General features: G+C 46.4%; 1 protein-coding gene across 4 annotated transcripts in view; it reads left to right on the forward strand.

Moving 5' to 3' along the window:
- The window catches only part of CPNE7 (copine 7), a 99815-nt gene extending 80306 nt beyond the window's left edge, over nt 1-19509 (forward strand). For all 4 annotated transcript variants that reach the window (XM_073659195.1, XM_073659196.1, XM_073659198.1 and 1 more), the window contains 4 exons: nt 15202-15253; nt 15728-15861; nt 15942-16178; nt 16645-19509. In XM_073659195.1, the coding sequence (XP_073515296.1) occupies nt 15202-15253; nt 15728-15861; nt 15942-16178; nt 16645-16782 (561 nt within the window). In that variant the 3' untranslated portion in view covers nt 16783-19509. The remainder of the gene's footprint in view (nt 1-15201; nt 15254-15727; nt 15862-15941; nt 16179-16644) is intronic.
- Nucleotides 19510-19873: the final 364 nt, after the last annotated feature.

The raw sequence follows: 19873 nt of genomic DNA on the forward strand, positions 1-19873 counted from the left end.
CTTGTACACAGTGGGTAGTATTATAGTAGTTATATTCTTGTATATAGGGGCAGTATTATAGTAGTTATATTCCTGTACCTAGGGGCAGTATTATAGTAGTTATATTCTTGTACATAGGAGCAGTATTATAGTAGTTATATTCTTGTACATAGCAGCAGTATTATAGTAGTTATATTCTTGTACATAGGGGCAGTATTATAGTAGTTATGTTCTTGTACATAGGGGCAGTATTATAGTAGTTATATTCTTGTACACAGTGGGTAGTATTATAGTAGTTATATTCTTGTACATAGCAGCAGTATTATAGTAGTTATATTCTTGTACATAGGGGCAGTATTATAGTAGTTATATTCTTGTACATAGGGGCAGTATTATAGTAGTTATATTCTTATACATAGGGGGGCAGTATTATAGTAGTTATATTCTTGTACACAGTGGGTAGTATTATAGTAGTTATATTCTTGTATATAGGGGCAGTATTATAGTAGTTATATTCCTGTACCTAGGGGCAGTATTATAGTAGTTATATTCTTGTACATAGGAGCAGTATTATAGTAGTTATATTCTTGTACATAGCAGCAGTATTATAGTAGTTATATTCTTGTACATAGGGGGGCAGTATTATAGTAGTTATATTCTTGTACATAGGGGCAGTATTATAGTAGTTATATTCTTGTACATAGGGGCATTATTATAGTAGTTATATTCTTGTATATAGGAGCAGTATTATAGTAGTTATATTCTTGTACCTAGGGGCAGTATTATAGTAGTTATATTCTTGTACATAGGAGTAGTATTATAGTAGTTATATTCTTGTACATAGGGAGCAGTATTATAGTAGTTATATTCTTGTACATAGGGAGCAGTATCATAGTAGTTATATTCTTGTACATAGGAGCAGTATTATAGTAGTTATATTCTTGTACATAGGAGCAGTATTATAGTAGTTATATTCTTGTACATAGGAGCAGTATTATAGTAGTTATATTCTTGTACCTAGGGGCAGTATTATAGTAGTTATATTCTTGAACATAGGGGCAGTATTATAGTAGTTATATTCTTGTACATAGGGAGCAGTATTATAGTAGTTATATTCTTGTACATAGGGAGCAGTATTATAGTAGTTATATTCTTGTACATAGGAGCAGTATTATAGTAGTTATATTCTTGTACATAGGAGCAGTATTATAGTAGTTATATTCTTGTACATAGGGGCAGTATTATAGTAGTTATATTCTTGTACATAAGGGAAGCACTCTGTTAGTTTTACTTTTTAGGGACCTGTTGGTCTGTGGTGCTGGTTTTGATACAGTTTTTGCTTTCTGGAATCTTTTATTTTAAATAATTTCTAATATTTTACGCAGAACATTTTTGGGTAGGAATTAATGCTAGACTCTCTCCTATGTATTCCTGTACATTTCGTTAATAACGGCACACTATATATCGCCTGTAGACACTGTCAGGTCTGGTTCAGTTGTTGCTGGCAATATTCATTATTTTTCACTGAATTTAAAAATAAAGAATTTTGCCGTAGGCTATAAAATCACGAGACATGATCCGTACAGAAATAAAATATTGTTCACATCCGAGGTCGATCCTTACAGGCAGTGCCTGCAAAATTATGATTAAAAACATCAGCCTATTACTTTTTATTCATTGGAAGCCCTGGGCATTAATTTGGCATAAATAGGGCAACTGATGAACCCTACTATATAACCAGCAACTTTTTGCAAAATTTCCAACAGGTCATTATGATGTTATAAGGGAAGGAAGGTTAGTAAGACACTGTCAACACAATAATGCCGATCTAATAGTGCCATATAGTGGACTAATAATACCGCCATACACTGCTCAGATAACAGTGCCTCAATCTTATTTTTTTTAGGCGAACCCATACATTTGTTAATCATTCTGAGAGGGATAGTGGTGGCCGCCAAGTGGTGGTGGCCACCAGAAGCCATTTTTGTGCAAGGAGCATGTGTCTATGTCTAGAAAATATCTGGAAATTATCTGGAAATGGAAAAATTTTACCCTTTTTGAAACATCACCAGATACAATGACGTAGAGGTATGGAATGAATACCAAGACCATGCATGAAGCCACACATACGCCACATGCGTCATTCCCAGTTCATCAAGGACCATTGTATCTCTCCGGCACAGCTAGGATCCTATATAACCAAGGAGAAGGTTCAGGAGCCCCTGAAATGTAAAGCATCCATAGAAAAGATTGAAGTGTCAGCTTTGTCGCTCATCCAGCTCTTCCTCTGAAGCCACAATGTGTTTCGCTTCTTGTCCCCTGCAGTTATCCGCCGTCCTTGATCCATCTTCTGTATGTAATGCCGCTTGCTTTTGTCGTCTCACATTCTGCTGCTATTATGGTATTTTCTATTCTTGCGACGATGCTTTCAGCATTACTCTCATTTCCCTTCTACTGTTGGATTTTTTTTTACATATATATTTTATTTTTGATATTTGACGCATTGAATTACTTTGAGTGGAGGCTGAATGTAAAGCATTACTCATTATCGAATCTCGTGCACAGGAGCTTATTGTTCTCTTTTAATTACTTCAGACTATGAATATATGGAATATTTTTAGCGTCTAGGTGTTCATCAGAGGAGATGTGAAATGTCGAATTTTTTATCCTATCCGGCCTCAGCCAACAAGCAATAAGGAATTCGTTAACCCATCTAGACAGTTTTGGTCTGGTCCACCCAAATGGCCATTAGTCTTCTTCTACTATCTAGACCAGAGGTCCCCAACCTTTTTGACCTTGAGAGCCACATTCAGCCCTAATAGATGGCCGCAAGCCACATATCACAGGCCCACAAGCCACATGGGGCTTTCGAGCTACAGGTTGGGGACAGCCAGATGGGCAATAAGGATCTCATGCAACCGTTTGGGCAGTAGAAGTTTCACCTATTCCTCTGAGCAGTCTCTGATCTATCCATTTGGACAATAAAGGTCTCGGGCACTTATCCAGGCATTCAGAGCCCACCCATCTGTATAGTAAGAGTCTGGTTTGCTTACCTGGGCAATAATGGTTATTTTGGCCCTGCCAAGCAGAAGAGGTCAGATTCACCCATCTCTGTAGTGTCTGATCCACCCGTCTGGGCAATAAGGTTCACATGCACCCATCTGAGACATAAGGGTCTGGTTCTACCCACCTGAATTGCAATGCATCCATTTAGGCAATAATGGTCTTATGCAAAGATCTGGGCAATAAGGGTCTTCTGGATCCATTTAGGCTAAAAGGGTCTTGTCCGTCCATCTGGACAGTAAGGGTCTCATGCACCCATATGGGCAATAAGGATTTTGTTCACCCACCTGGACATTACGTTTCAACCATTTAGGCAGCAGTGGTCTGGTCCAGCCATTTCGACATTAAGGGTCTCATGCACTCATTTGGACAACAAGTGTCTTAACCTCCCATTCATGCAGAGAGGGTCTGGTCCACCCATTTGGGCAGTAAAGGTTTGGTTTACCCATCTGATCAGTAAGTGTCTGGTGACTGGTCTACTCATCAAGGCAATAAGAATCTTGTGCATCCATCTAGGCAGTAAGCATCTTTCCTTCCAGTAATGGTCTGGCCACCCATCAAGGCAGTAGGGGTCTAGTGCATTCATATGGGCCATAGATGTACATTGGAGCAGACCAGAAGGCACTCAGTAGGGTGGACAATGAAGCCACTATATCCTAAATTTTGGGAATAACCTGCATACCTTCCAAAAAATGTTCCCTGTGGTCAATATGTATAATATTAACCCCTTACTTCACAAATGTCATTATATCATGAGCTTTGGACACTTGAAACATGACCTGAAGGTGATGTAAAACATCCAGCAGCCCTTCCCTCCTAATTAACTCAAAATTGCCTCATAGGGACCCATTAATTATTGGGGCCCAGGAGCATTTCCTGCATTTGTATGGTGCCACTATATTACTATATGTAAACCATCTATATGGGTTATATACAGAAATAATACATTTATACATATTTTATAGCTTAGAGTAGGTTTTAGGCTGCACATAAAGGGTTTGACCTAGATAATCACAAGATCCAAGATGCAAAAAGGCAACAAACAGGAATCTGAATTTTCAAACTCTGGAGAGAGATTTTATTACAGAACATATTGGTGAAAAATATTTAAGAATGCAATAAAAGTATATTATTTCAATAGCAAAAAGGGGCAATAATATTCTGCAGGGATTAGTTTGAGGATCTGCCATCCTGAGAGCTGGCAGGGAGCATCAATCACATGAGCTGTCCATTGATTTAAATGGTGTCATGCTTCATTTCCCCTGCGGGGGCACTGCAGGGAAATGTATCACTTAGTGCTGATTCTCCTACTTGATCACTAGGATTCCTAGAGATGGGAGGTCACTTGATCAGGCTATTGTTGTAGAAACCTTAAAATGAGCAAGTGATTGTTAAAAAAAGGGCACCCCCTTTAATATATGGCGTTTAGTTGCTACAGTGAAGGAAATAATTATTTGATCCCTTGCTGTTTTTGTAAGTTTGCCCACTGACAAAGACATGAACAGTCTATCATTTTAAGGGTAGGTTAATTTTAACATTGAGAGATAGAATATCCCCCAAAAAATCAAGAAAATCACATTGTATAAATTAGATAAATGTATTTGCATTTTGCAGTGAGAAATAAGTATTTGATTCCTCTGGCAAACAACACTTAATACTTGGTGGCAAAACCCTTGTTGGCAAGCACAGCAGTCAGACATTTTTTGGAGTTGATGAGGTAGTTTCACACATGTCAGGAGGAGTTTTGGTCCACTCCTCTTTGCAGATCATCTCTAAATCATTCAGATTTTGAGGCTGTCACTTGGAAACTCTGAGCTTCAACTCCTTCCATAAGTTTTCTATGGATTTAAGGTCTGGAGACTGGCTAGGCCACTTCATGACCTTACTGTGCTTCTTTTTCAGCCACTCCTTTGTTGCCTTGGCTGTATGTTTTGGGTCATTGTCTTGCTGGAAGACCCAGCCACGACCCATTTTTAATGTCCTGGTGGAGGGAAGGAGGTTGTCACTCGGATTTTACGGTACATGGCTCCATCCATTCTCCCACTGATGCGGTGAAGTAGTCCTGTGCCCTTAGCAGAGAAACACCCCCAAAACAAAATGTTTCCACCTCCATGCTTGACAGTGGGGACGGTGTTCTTTGGGTCATAGGCAGCATTTCTCTTCCTCCAAACACGGCGAGTTGAGTTAATGCCAAAGAGCTCAATTTTTGTCTCATTTGACCACATCACCTTCTCCCAATAACTCACAGAATCATCCAGGGGTTCATTGGTAAACTTCAGACGGGCCTGCACATTTTTTTCTTGAGCAGGGGGACCTTGTGGGCACTGCAGGATTTTAAACCTTTAAGGTGTAATGTGTTACCAATGGTTTTATTGGTGATTGTGGTCTCAGCGGCCTTGAGATCATTAACAAGTTCCCCCCGTGTAGTTTTAGGCTGATCTCTCACCTTCCTCATAATCAAGGATACCCCACGAGGTGAGATTTTGCATGGTGCCCCAGATCGAAGTCGATTGACAGTCATTTTGCATTTCTTCCATTTTCTTACTATTGCACCAACAGTTGTCTCCTTCTCCCCCAGCGTCTTATTTATGATTTTGTAGCCCATTCCAGCTTTTTGCAGATCTATGATCTTGTCCCTGACATCCTTAGAAAGCTCTTTGGTCTTGCCCATGTTGTAGAAGTTAGGGTCTGACTAATTAATTGAGTCTGTGGACAGGAGTCTTTTATACAGGTGACTATGTAAGACAGCTGTCTTTAATGCAGGTAACAAGTTGATTAGGAGCATCTGGTCTATAGGAGCCAGAACTCAAAATGGTTTGTAGAGGGTCAAATATTATTTCTCACTGCAAAATGCAAAAAAATTATCTAATTTATACAATGTGATTTTCTTGATTTTTTTGGGGATATTCTATCTCTCAATGTTAAAATTAACCTACCCTGAAAATTATAGACTGTTCTAGTCTTTGTCAGTGGGCAAACTTACAAGAACAGCAAGGGATCAAATAATTATTTCCTTCACTGCATATACTAAGGCTGATAATACTTTAACCAGTGCAGTTACATCAGTATTCTGCATATGCCGCCATGCTTTGGGAACATTTGCGTATCCGTTATATGGATGATAACAATTGAGCGCTCAATAACAAAATTTAATATGAAACCAGCGATTTTTTGCGCAGTAGATATTATTGATATATTACTTTCCAACAGAGGACAATCGGGTAACAATGTCTACAAGTTACAAGCAAAAATTATGCTGTCGGAGTGAATGTCACCCAGTCTTATATCATATCATTCGCCAGACAAGAAATCTGCCGCTAATGAGATGTAAATCGCAGGTAATTACCGACACTTAGGGCCGTGAGATTCTCAAAGTGACAAGACCAAGAATTCAATTGAAGTCTTGGGAACAATAGATGTGAAGCCGTGTCACTAAGAAATGAGAATCTGAGCAGGAAAAAATCACAGAATATCTCCAGCTAAAGAGGAACAGATGAACGTTCCCCCAATACCAGATGGTCCCTATAGAAGAATCCGGATCTCTCACATCTCCAAAGTCTTAGGATTGAGATATACTGTATGGATGAAAGTATTGGGACGCGTGTATTTAATCATTGCGTTAAGTATTTTCATGCAGTCCCATTGCCACCGGTGTAGAAAATCAGTCACCTAGCCATGCAGTGTGTATCTAGGCTGCGATTGAACCCAACATTATAGATATTTGTGACAAAATGACTGATACCAGTGTGTCACCCTGGCCTGGATGCCACAAATGTATAATAAAGCTGTGTCTGAGAGCAAGGGGGAGGTTCTCTGGTCAGGGACCATTAGCATGCAGCACCTCCTGTCCCAGGCCAGTAGGGGGAGCAGGCTGCCCCTATAAAAGCTGGAACTGGGGGCAGGGTTAGAGAGTTCTGGACCACCTGTCTCTGGAGTGAGAGGTGTCCCAGAGAAGAGAGAGCCAGTTCAGCTGAGGCTGAGGAGGACGAGTGGCAGCAGAGTAGCCACGAGCCAGGGACGGAAGGCGACGGGAGCCTGTCCAGGCTGAGAGAGAAACTGAACTACCGGACTTTGGTGTCCGAGGCTGTTAGGATTCCAAGTCCTACAGCAAATAACCAGTCCGCAGGGGATTGTATGTTCCTTGGCCTAAGAAGCCCGGAGGTTCTGCCACAGCAGAAGGGACCAGCAGAGCTGCACCAAGCCAAGAGTAGAAAGGGACCCAAGTTGCAAGCCATACGGGCGAGAAGACACGGCAAGCTCAGGAACGTGGGCTGTTACACCACAAGGAGGGAAATAGCCAGAAAGAGTGCAGAGAGTACGGTAGGCCTTCACCCTCACCCTGACCAGGGCCAGCTTCCCACTTGTTCTCAGACATCCAGGCCCCCTCCTAGCCGGGACTGTTTTTGGGTCGTCTCACCTGTTCTAATAAAGACCCTGAACTGTTTAAGAGGCCTCCGTTTCCTGGCTATTGCGGTCGGAATCATCCCCTCCATCATCCATCTATATACTGCCCTGGGGCCATACTCCTCCCGTGGGGAGTTGTACTATTCAGTGCTGCACATTTACATCTGCCCCAGCGGTCTGCACTGCAGCGGTGGTTAACCCTGACCGCAATCCACTGGTGGCGTAGTCGGACATTTAAAACCCTACAAATAGACTGCCACAACATTTGGTCTGACCAACCTGAGCCACGGACTGGGTTGCCACTACTACCCCCATTATTGGCCTGTTGCCCGGCTCTGAGTGCCCCACGGCTCAGGGGGCGAGTCACCAGCGCGGTCCTGTAATAGGAGCCACCGGGGTAACAAGTCCATTCATGACATTTCTTCTCTCCTAAATCTTCCCCCATCACCTGTGAGCGATATTTTTGAAAAGTGGAAGGAACTGCAGCAACTCAGCCAGGAAGTGGAGACCCCATAACATTACAGAGCGAGGGGTCGAGTGCTGAGGAGCAGAGGGCAGAAAAGTCACCAACACTCTGCTGACCCCATAAATGCAGAGTCCAGACCTCCTCAGCACAAACACTGCGCCCCCGCCAGAAGCTTCATGGCTGAGCAGCTCCATGCAACCGCACATCACCAAGCACAATGCCGTGCATCGGATGGAGTGGTGTAAAGCTGCCACCACTGGACTCTGGAGGAGACGTGTTCTGTGCAGTGACGGATCACACTTCTGTATCTGGCGTCTGATGATGGAGTCTGGGTTTGGTGATTCCAGGAGAACGTTACCCACCTGACTACATTGTGCCGGAGAAAAGTTTGGTGCAGGAGGAATAATACTATGGGCTTGTTTTTTAAGGTTCAGTCTCAGCCCCTTAGTTCCAGTTCTAGTTTAGTGCAAAACATTGTGGACAATTGTAGCTTCCAGCTTTGTGGGAACAGTTTTGAGAAGACCCTTTTCTGTTCCCCATAACTGTGCCCATAAAGACATGGTTGGGGGAGTTTGGTTGAAGAACATGATGGAACCTCAACCTCATTCAACATCTTTGGGCTGAGCAAGAACAGAGACCGTGAGCCCGGCCTCTCCCCAACATCAGGGTCCGACCTCACAAATGCTCTTCTGGATGAAGGGGCAAAAATTCTCATAGACAATTTCAAAATCTTGTAGAAAATCTTCCCATAAGAATGAAGTCTGTTATATCTGCAAGGGGCCGATTCCATACTAATGTCTATGGATGTCGAATGGGAGGTCAGAAATACTTCTGTAGGTGTAATGTGGAGGTGTCCCAATACTGTTTTCCAGATATCGTATGTTAGTTTCTTAACTTTTTAGGTTGCAAAGAGGACCTCCCACATTGGTACAAGTGATAGACTCCAAAGTCACATCCATGTGCACTTGTCTTCCACTGGACGTTTAGGATCCATTATCATGTCAAAACCTGGGTCTACTCTCCTTTTGTTTCTCCTGTGGATAAGTCTGAACTTAAAGGGATTTTTTAGTTGATAAAAATATTTTTTAAATAGGCTTAGAGTGGTATGAAAAAAATAAAAGAAGTAGGATCCACCTTCACTGAACCCTTACAGATCCCGTTCTGCTGTTCACCAGGTCCCTGCTGATGTTCACATCTTGGTCCCTTCTTGATTGCAAATGGCAGGAAATGCCGGCTCGGCCAATCACTGGCTGCATCGGTGACTCGCCTCAGCCACTGATTGGCTCTGCAGGCATTTCCTGTAAAGGAGGAGCCAGCTGACAATGTCTAAGCTTCAGAACGGGAGCTGCGAGAACATGACATTGGGTACACAAGAGATTTGGGTGTCAGGTACCACGCTGAAGTGATGTGTGACGCCTCTACTCAGAAAGCCCGTGTTTTACCCTGGGTGTTGGGGGACTCGGTGTTGGGCCCTGTGTTGAAGAGATGGAATGCAGCCGTGGCCCGGGCCCGACCCGTGCTCAGGGCCGTCACATTAGAAAGAGATGGTGTGGGCTATTCCGGGTTGAGTGGCTGATTAACGACTACGCCACCTGTGGTGTCTGGTGAAGGGCCACCAGCGCCGCTACAATCCGCTGAGGCCTGGTGTCATGGCGGCTAAAGTTCTCACTGCTCCCCACAGGCGGAGCAAGGCCTCAGGGCAGACAAACAGGATGAAGGGGGGTAGCAGTAGCGCGGGGAGTACGGGCACCGCGTCGCGTGGTATGGCACGTAATGAACAGTCCGGAGGCCATAGGGGTGAACTTCCAAGGCTTTACTCACTCAGAGTTGTTAGCGGGAAGGCGACTCCCTGCTCCTCGCAGAGTCCTGCGGCCACCAGGAACGGGGGTCTGACTACCTCCGAGGAAGTCCAGTGTTCGGTAGCGACCCTACACCAGAGTGTTCCTGCACTACAGACTTCACCCTTTCCCGTCTGTGCGTGTGTAGATAGGCCGGATCTCCCTCTGAGCTCCTCTCAGGTGTAGGGGTCGGGTGGCAATTCCTCTCCATCCGACGCCCGGTGGGATCCTCAGGGCCTAACCGGGCTTTCCCGTCCTGGACGTAGAGTACAAGGTCGGGTGTCGGGGGCCGGTACCCCTCTTGCAGCCGGAATCCCTCTGAATAGATCAGATAGGCGAGGACAGGTGGCGTTCTCCGCTCCGTCTGCATCCTCCCCGGGACCCATTTGCTAGAGAGCAACACTCTAAAGCTCCCGGGCCTTCTTGATCCTGGTCCTCGGCCGGGTTGAGACATTCCTACGCCTGCAACCTCCCTCTCGTCTCATAGATCGGGGTATGAGGGCTGTGTCCCTTGCCGGTGCAGGCCCACACAGGATCTGCGCTCCCGGAGGGAAGTCACATTACACACAGTATTTTGACAGCACAGTGACAGCCGACAGACTAGCAAAGGCTAGACTGATGGACCACAGAAGAACCAAAGGACCAACGAACAACCTGGACCAAGATCAAAGATGGCATTGTATTAAGTATGAAATTAGAAGTGTAACTAACTAACTGTTCCTCCACCCACACCCACTAACTGGTTCCTACCACTTTGTGTTCCCCAGTTTCCCTGTAACCAGGGGAGCAGCACCTAGTGCATACTAGCTCCCTCTGGTGGAAATGTGGTGTTGGATGCAAAAGGCTAGATCACTACCATCACACTGGCCTTACCTCAGAGGAGGAACACCACCCTCCATTGAAGAAGTGCAGCATTCCTGTTGCGGTCGAACCCTCAGGGGCGCCACATTCCCCCCTGGTAAAACACAGCACGTCCGCGGGCTGCAAAGGAAGCAACACCCAGGAAATTTTCTTTTATAATAACAGAACTATCATCCCTTTATGGGAGGCACATTTCTTAAACGTTGCATAACAAGGTATAAAAGTGTAAAAGTGCAAAAGTACAAAATTATAAAAGTATAAAGCATAAATTAGGACAAGAGACTTTTGACAATGGCAGCAGACTGGTTAGAAGTAGCGACGGTCAGTTCAGTAGCAAGAGGGACCTGCCCTAAACCCTCTACGTGGGCCCTGGGGTGGCTGCAGGGCATGAAGATCCGGAGTTGGACCTCCACAAAAGCCACTCCAGACAGGTTTTGCTTCTGAGGTCTGAAGTAGAAGAAGAGGCACGGTTTTGCATAAAAACAATAGGAAGCACCTAAATATATGCATAACTATATACAAACACAGTCCGCCGCCTGCCATGGTCCACAGGGACCAAAGTCTCTGTAAACAGGGAAAAACACAAAAATAGCAGCATTCAACTAAACTTTAACAACAGCAGCAGCAGCCGGGGGCTGCTTTAGACTTCGGGTTCTCGTCTAGGAAAAGGCTCATTCCTCCCGACCGAGGCTAGCCGGTCACCTGAGGCTGGGGACGGGGTGGCGTCGCTCCCAGACACTTTGTGGACGTCCAGGGCGTACCACCCACGCTCCCCCTGGTGGCGAATGAAAGTCACCGTGTCGCCCGGGAGGAGGTTCCGACCGGGGTGTCCCTTCTTGAGGCTCGGCTCGACGTCCCGCCGGCTGACGAACACATCATCCTGGAACAGGGGACACCGGATGAACCCCCACCCCGCCTCATGATGAAAGCAGACGACTTTGCCTTCGTACCGGGGGCTGGGATGGGTGGCCTCCACCTGACGCGCCCGAGTCTTTGCAGCCTTGGTCCTGACCTCGAGGCGCTCGCAGCGTTGCTCCCTTGCGAGCTGAAAGATCTGGTCGCTGCACCACTGGCTCCTCCTTCGCGCTTCAGATCGGGTCTCCCGAGGGAAGCCCATTAGGTCGCCCCCCCTGGTTTTCCCAGGCCCACTCCTCGGCCTCGGGCCAGGTTACTGCCGGTGCAAGTAGCGGGGTGAGGACGGGTTGCTGCGAGTCCTCTACTGATGCGGACCTGTCCGGGTTGAAGCCGGTAGCCTCCTCCGCAGCTTCAGGCACCTCCATATCAGGATGTGGGCGGCATCGCAGGTCCCCACCGATGGCTGCCGATTGCAGCTCAGGAGCCAACGCTTGCTCCCAGGTGACCGCGTGGGGAACTAAGTACTCCGCCATGAGGTCCAGAATAGTCTCTGTTGGCTCTGCAGCCGGGGCAGGGGTTGCACACTCACCCGCTGCGAGGTCACCCTCGACCTCTGTCACCGAGTCGACTGGTCCTGGAACCTCAGCTCCTTGGCGGCGGTCTCGGATACGCAGCAGCATCTCCTCCCGCCACTCAGCCGTCGCCGCCTCCTGGGCCTCTTTCTGCCTCCTTACGCGTTCCGGAGCTTCTCGATGGAGAAATTCAATATCTCCCTGGGTCAATACGCTGCCACCTTGCTCTCTGCCGGGTGAAGGGCCTGAAACGGGTTCAGCAGACGCATGGTCTTGTTCCCCAGAGGCATCCATGTCTGCCTCCGTTGACTGCCAAGCTCCGACTACTATGGCCGCACCTTGTTGCTTTTCTTCTTCCTCCTCTTTCGGGCGGTTCCTGGGCGGAATGCTGACAGGCCCGCCTTCGTTCATCCCATCCAGTTTGACGGGCATTACCCCGCGGACAGTCTCTGATGAAAGGGGCAGTCCTAATTTTTGGCGCCAAGCGGGAGCCCAGCCCACGATGGGAGGCATTCAAAGACAGTCTTTTCACAGCATTATGGCGCCTGTTCTTCTTGGGTGGGCGCCATTTTAAGTGTAAAACAACAGTTCAAGGTGTAAGGCACACAGTACCCGATAGCAATGGGCACTCTTCTCCGTTGCTGCGGGCACGATATCCTGCCGACTACGCCAGGTTGTGGCGCCTCTACTCAGAAAGCCCGTGTTTTACCCTGGGTGTTGGGGGACTCGGTGTCGGGCCCTGCGTTGAAGAGATGGGATGAAGCCATGGCCCGGGCCCGACCCGTGCTCAGGGCCGTCACATTAGAAAGAGATGGTGTGGGCTATTCCGGGTTGAGTGGCTGATTAACGACTACGCCACCTGTGGTGTCTGGTGAAGGGCCACCAGCGCCGCTAGCAGTCCGCTGAGGCCCGGTGTCGTGGCGGCTAAAGTTATTACTGCTCCCCACAGGCGGAGCAAGGCCTCAGGGCAGACAAACAGGATGAAGGGGGGTAGCAGTAGCGCGGGGAGTACGGGCACCGCGTCGCGTGGTATGGCGCGTAATGAACAGTCCGGAGGCCATAGGGGTGAACTTCCAAGGCTTTACTCACTCAGAGTTGTTAGCGGGAAGGCGACTCCCTGCTCCTCGCGGAGTCCTGCGGCCACCAGGAACGGGGGTCTGACTACCTCCGAGGAAGTCCAGTGTTCGGTAGCAACCCTACACCAGAGTGTTCCTGCACTACAGACTTCACCCTTTCCCGTCTGTGCGTGTGTAGATAGGCCGGGTCTCCCTCTGAGCTCCTCTCAGGTGTAGGGGTCGGGTGGCAATTCCTCTCCATCCGACACCCAGTGGGATCCTCCGGGCCTAACCGGGTTTCCCGTCCTGGACGTAGAGTACAAGGTCGGGTGTCGGGGGCCGGTACCCCTCTTGCAGCCGGAATCCCTCTGAATAGATCAGATAGGCGAGGACAGGTGGCGTGCTCCGCTCCGTCTGCATCCTCCCCGGGACCCATTTGCTAGAGAGCCACACTCTAAAGCTCCCGGGCCTTCTTGATCCTGGTCCTCGGCCGGGTTGAGACATTCCTACGCCTGCAACCTCCCTCTCGTCCCATAGATCGGGGTACGAGGGCTGTGTCCCTTGCCGGTGCAGGCCCACACAGGATCTGCGCTCCCGGAGGGAAGTCACATTACACACAGTATTTTGACAGCACAGTGACATCCGACAGACTAGCAAAGGCTAGACTGATGGACCACAGAAGAACCAAAGGACCAACGAACAACCTGGACCAAGATCAAAGATGGCATTGTATTAAGTATGAAATTAGAAGTGTAACTAACTAACTGTTCCTCCACCCACACCCACTAACTGGTTCCTACCACTTTGTGTTCCCCAGTTTCCCTGTAACCAGGGGAGCAGCACCTAGTGCATACTAGCTCCCTCTGGTGGAAATGTGGTGTTGGATGCAAAAGGCTAGATCACTACCATCACACTGGCCTTACCTCAGAGGAGGAACACCACCCTCCATTGAAGAAGTGCAGCATTCCTATGGCGGTCGAACCCTCAGGGGCGCCACATTCCCCCCTGGTAAAACACAGCACGTCCGCGGGCTGCAAAGGAAGCAACACCCAGGAAATTTTCTTTTATAATAACAACTATCATCCCTTTATGGGAGGCACATTTCTTAAACGTTGCATAACAAGGTATAAAAGTGTAAAAGTGCAAAAGTACAAAATTATAAAAGTATAAAGCATAAATTAGGACAAGAGACTTTTGACAATGGCAGCAGACTGGTTAGAAGTAGCGACGGTCAGTTCAGTAGCAAGAGGGACCTGCCCTAAACCCTCTACGTGGGCCCTGGGGTGGCTGCAGGGCATGAAGATCTGGAGCTGGACCTCCACAAAAGCCACTCCAGACAGGTTTTGCTTCTGATGTCTGAGGTAGAAGAAGAGGCACGGTTTTGATTAAAAACAATAGGAAGCACCTAAATATATGCATAACTATATACAAACACAGTCCGCCGCCTGCCATAGTCCGCAGGGACCAAAGTCTCTAAAGCTGATGGAATTGTGAATTATGAGGAGCGATTGAACTGCAAAGGGCCCATATACTGTTCTGGCATAGTGGCCTCCTTTCCTGGTCAAAAACTACACTGGTGGCAAGATATCAAACCAGCCTATGGGAACGTCAACCTCTTGCTGGTCCATTGATGGTTCCTCTGAGTGTTTGGGTGCCTTCTCGCTCTCTCCTAGATCCTCCAACCTGTGATTTTCTCATTCTGTCACTACTCTTATTCATCTGCTATATCAGTTGTACATCCTGACCTCGTATACTTGGCGACTTCGCCAGCAAATTTTTTACTTCAGCTTCTCGCGGCTCACAAGCTGTTTGTCATTCTCTTCTGTCTTTAATACCATGCTGCTTTCTGCGGGAATCAACGTCTGTATGTGAAGAGAAGGCAGCAGTCATCTGTAGATCAGATCCCATAGTTAGCAGGAGCTCCTGTGTCCTTGGAAGGATAAGGAAAGGGGTGCCACATACAACCGTGAAATATCATGAAGGACGTTCTTGTAGATGGACAAGACATTGGAGATCCTTCTACATGATCGTTCTCACCCAAAGAGCAATATCTATCTTGTCCTTACAACGTCTCGTCCTTTTTTCTCATGACGTCTGTTCCTTTCTAGGTTTCGCATGATTTCGCTATCAATTTTAACCCTGATGATGATGAATGTGAAGGTAAGGGACATGAAAATGGATCACAAGTCATCCAATGCCACCATTATTCCCATGCATCATTAGTTGATTTAGAATTTTACAAAATGAATGATGCAAATACTAATCAATGACCTCTAGCTAAGAGTCCGGCAGGGCTTTGTTTACATGGCACCAAGAGGGTCTGCTCTTGTAGAAGACCCAACTAGACTAGGAGATGTTTTATGGTGGCAATGTTTTAATGCGTTGTTACATCCCTGGTGGCATATTAATATTTGGATTCAGATGAGAGTAGAAATGTCCTTGAAAGGTGTACAACCAGAAGATCTATATAAAAACCCTTAAGTAACCTGTTCCTGAGCCGCTGAGCTACCAATTCGGTAACGAACACACCACTGAGGATCGCCCGGCATGTACCTCATCACCTTGGTATTCTTGTATGTATTTTGCAGAATGATAAATCTATTAATCTTTTTTTCTTATCACATCTTCTTGTAGGTATTCAAGGCATAGTGGAATCATACCAGAACTGTCTCCCCAAAATTCAGCTGTATGGCCCCACAAATGTTGCACCAATCATATCCCGGGTGGCACGGCTGGCAGCGGAAGAGGAGAGGACTAAGGAAGCCTCGGTGGGTTTTATGGACTAAATTGTGTGAAACTGATAAATGAATCGTCTGTGTCGTCCCAACTCATCCGTCTCTTGTTACAGAAGTACTATATTCTGCTCATACTCACCGATGGAGTAGTTACCGATATGGCAGATACCAGAGAGGCTATCGTGAGGGCGTCCTACTTGCCTATGTCCATCATTATCGTGGGTGTTGGAAATGCAGACTTCACTGACATGCAGATTCTTGATGGAGATGATGGGATTCTGAGGGCACCCAAAGGGGAGCCAGTGCTCCGAGATATTGTGCAGTTTGTGCCATTCAGAGAATTCAAAAATGTGAGTTTATCCTTTTCTGTAGCATCATATTCTCTTCTCTCATATGGGCCCAATGTCAATGTTATCGACCTTAGTGTGAGAATGCTGCAACATGTGTTTGCATTATGTCAGGGTTTAAATTACTGGAAGTGCGTTCGGAAATCAGTGTGCCATGATTACACCAATGCCGACGTCCAGATCCAGATGTATCTAGGTCTCACACAAGTCTCCACTGGAATGCTAATAGATAAAAAATGATGACCCCCTACCCATCACTTTGGACCTGTTGTCCACCACAGTAGGACTTGCTAATGCCATAGTACTGGGTAACTTTCCACTTTAATCCAGCACCAAGCTGCTATCCATAGTCATCTCAGTCATTCCCTGTATACTTGTAACTGATGTGATGCAAAAAAGATGATTACTGCCCAATATCTACCAGGAAAAGATTGTAATGAATGCCGTTTGTTTTTTTTGTGTTTTTCAGGCTTCACCGGCTGCCTTGGCAAAATGTGTCCTGGCTGAAGTGCCAAAACAAGTAGTAGAGTACTACAGCTACAAAGTGTTTCCTCCTCGTTGCCCAAAAGTAGATTCCCCGGACTCTGCTCTCAATTCTCCTGAATGAGCCCAGTCTCGTGATTTCCTAATCAACGTCTCCCCATCCTTTATTGAAAAGACCATAAAGCTTGTATTGCCCAGCGTCCAGTACCATTTGATGGACCAGCCGGACCCCCAAACATTCAGAAGTTCACTTTACTTCAGTTCTCAATGGAGTCACCATAGTTTTCCACTATTTTCAACCAGTGCAGGACAATAATTAGTATGGACACAATGCACTGATTGGCCTATCTACTGGAAGAGTCCCCATCTACCACGTATAACCTGGCCTCCGGTCCTTGAGATCCTGATTATACTTTGTCAGTGGTCAGCCCTTCTCATCATATCTAGTGAGGCTCTAAATATAAAATATGTTATAAGGACTGGTGGGAATTGTCTATCATTCTTGAGCTTATAGTGTCTTCACACTGTATATTTCCATATGCTATGGTTGGGAGGTCATTTTGTAATTTTCGATTTTGTGATTGGATCTTCCATTATCCAGAACATCTTCTATATGGACAGAAGTCTTATATCCCCCCCACATCCCACCTCCATGAGCTTTTCTGACCTCTCATTGTACATCTATAGACATTAATACGGAGTCAGTCCATCTACAGATGTAACGGCTCCTGCTCTTCTGGGAAAACTTTCTTCAAGATTTTGGAGGAGTCGGTGTGAATTTTTGCCCCTTTATCCAGAGGAGCATTTGTGAAGTCAGACCCTGATGTTGGGGAGAGGCCGAGCTCACAATTTGCATTACTGGTGTTGGATAGTGTTGAAGTCAGGGGTCTTCCTCACCAAACTGCCTCAACCATGTCTGAATGGACCTCGTACACTGGGCACAGTCATGGGGAATAGAAAAGGGTCTTGCCCAAACTGTTCCCACAAAGCTGGAAGATACAATTGTCCATAATGTCTTGTGCTAAAGTATAAAGATTTCCCTTCACTGCAACTAAGGGCCCAATGCCGACCCCTGATAACAGCCCATAGCATTATCCCTCCTCTACCAAACTGTACAGCGGGCACAATGCAGTCAGGGGGTAACATTCACCAAACCCAGACTCTTCCATCAGACGCCAGATAGAGAAGTGCGATCCGTCACTGTACAGAACACGTTTCCTTCCTACAGAGTCCAGTGGTGGCAGCTTTACACCACTCCATCCGCCACCATGAAGCTCCCGGCGGGGGCGCAGTGTTTGTGCTGATGTTAATACCAGAGGAGGTCTGGACTCTGCAGTTATGGGGTCAGCAGAGTGTTGGTGACTTTTCTGCCCTCTGCTCCTCAGCACTCAGCCCCCCGCTCTGCAACGTTTTGGGGTCTCCACTTCATGGCTGAGTTCCTGCGGTTCCTTCCACTTCTCATTAATATTAATCACAGGTGAAGGGGGAATATTTAGGAGGAAAAAATTTTATGAACGGACTTGTTACCCTGGTGGCTCCTATTACAGAACCGCGATGGTATCAGTGAGTTCATTAGCACGAGCCATTCTCTCACATGTATTAGTAAAGGCAGACGGCATGGCGGGGGGCTGGAGGTTATACACTGAGGGCGGGGGTTGGAAGTTACACACCGAGGGTGGGAGGGCTGGATGTTATACATTGGGGGTGGGGGGCTGGATGTTACAAAATGGGATTGAACTGGAATTCAATGATTAAGACGTGTTCCAATACTTCTGTCCATATAGGCTATGTCATTACTGTTCCACCACTTTTCTGGATTTGAGGTCAAGCAGTGAATGTTCTTGCTACATCGTCTTTTTCTTTGGTCGTCAGGCTTTTCTGAGGCAGAAGTCACAGTGGGATTCTGTTCATCCGGCAAATTTCCATTTTCTTATTTTATTCTTGTAGGGAAAGATCTGATATAGCCGAGCGTATTCCTTTTGAAACAGCAAGTCTTTTATAAGCTCAATTTAACGCTTCATTAGTGCTTATTTTTTTATATCGATGGAGTCATGGATTGAAGGGCTCGCAGAAATCCGAGTTATCAGCCACATACTTGCTCATTAAAATTATCTACAAAGGGATCTCTTGGGGTCTCCTCGGCTTGGATGAGCACACAAGTCTGTGACTTTACTTTTGATATCTGTCAGATTAGCACATCTAATAGCAAGTCAGATAAGGAACTGGGGGAGGGGGGATCGCAAGGAAAAAAAAAAAGCTTGTGGGGTCTCTGAAGCCATTTGCAAGACTTTGCAAGAACTTACTGTGAGGTCTGTGAATGATTGGCGAGGAGGCCTCTCTCTACGCTCCTCACCCACCTTCAGCCTTGACATTTCCGAAGGTCGATGTTAACGACGAGTAGATCTTCCTTAACGTTTGGCAAAATCGCTTCATTTTCTGTAAATCTGACAGTAAAGAGCAAAGAATATCCCATCTACAGAGCGGCACATGCAATATACTTTATTATACTCAGTCCCATGTTTTATAATGAACCCAACGAGGTTTTACAGAAAATTTACTTCACTTTATGATCTGTTGTAAAATCTAAAAAAATACTGAAGGCGAAACAATGTACAAGGCAACAATGGATCAAACCGAGTAATAAGGTAGCAGGAGTCAGTAAATACACATCATTTAATGTTTTCAATGCATGAACAGCGATCAGATCCCGAGAACCCGCTCGTATCGTAGCAGTTAGAAAGGCCCCGATGTGCACCGCTATACTACATGATGGCGCTTTTGTGAGGTCTGCATGCTTCTCGTATTTGTATCCTGGAAGAAAAATGCCCCCAATAAAGATCTCTGTTCTCTCTTCATGTCTGTTTGATTCTCTTTTAGTGTATGTATTGTAAGGTAGCGCTATTCATCACGCTGGGGGGCACTCGCTTCACTGGGTCAATTAAAGCGCACATGCAATGTTTTTCTGGTAATTCGCAGTCCAGCAGTTTATTACATCTCATAAACCGTTCATAACATAGTCCATCTCAGTGGCTCGCCGACATGTTACACATAATATCCCAGAGCCTTTCTAGTGACAGACATGCCCACTTGGCTCCAGACACAGCCTTCAGCAAGGTAACAATATCAATGTCCACATCAAGCAGCTTTTTCACCTTTGCTGGGTCGTAGCTGCTTCAGTCAGCTCGGTTCTGCCATAGCTGTGGCTTTAAGGCTTC

The sequence above is a fragment of the Phyllobates terribilis genome, unplaced genomic scaffold (assembly GCF_046119375.1).
Source record: "Phyllobates terribilis strain yellow unplaced genomic scaffold, ASM4611937v1 Scaffold_13__5_contigs__length_258822181, whole genome shotgun sequence".
NCBI lineage: Eukaryota > Metazoa > Chordata > Amphibia > Anura > Dendrobatidae > Phyllobates > Phyllobates terribilis.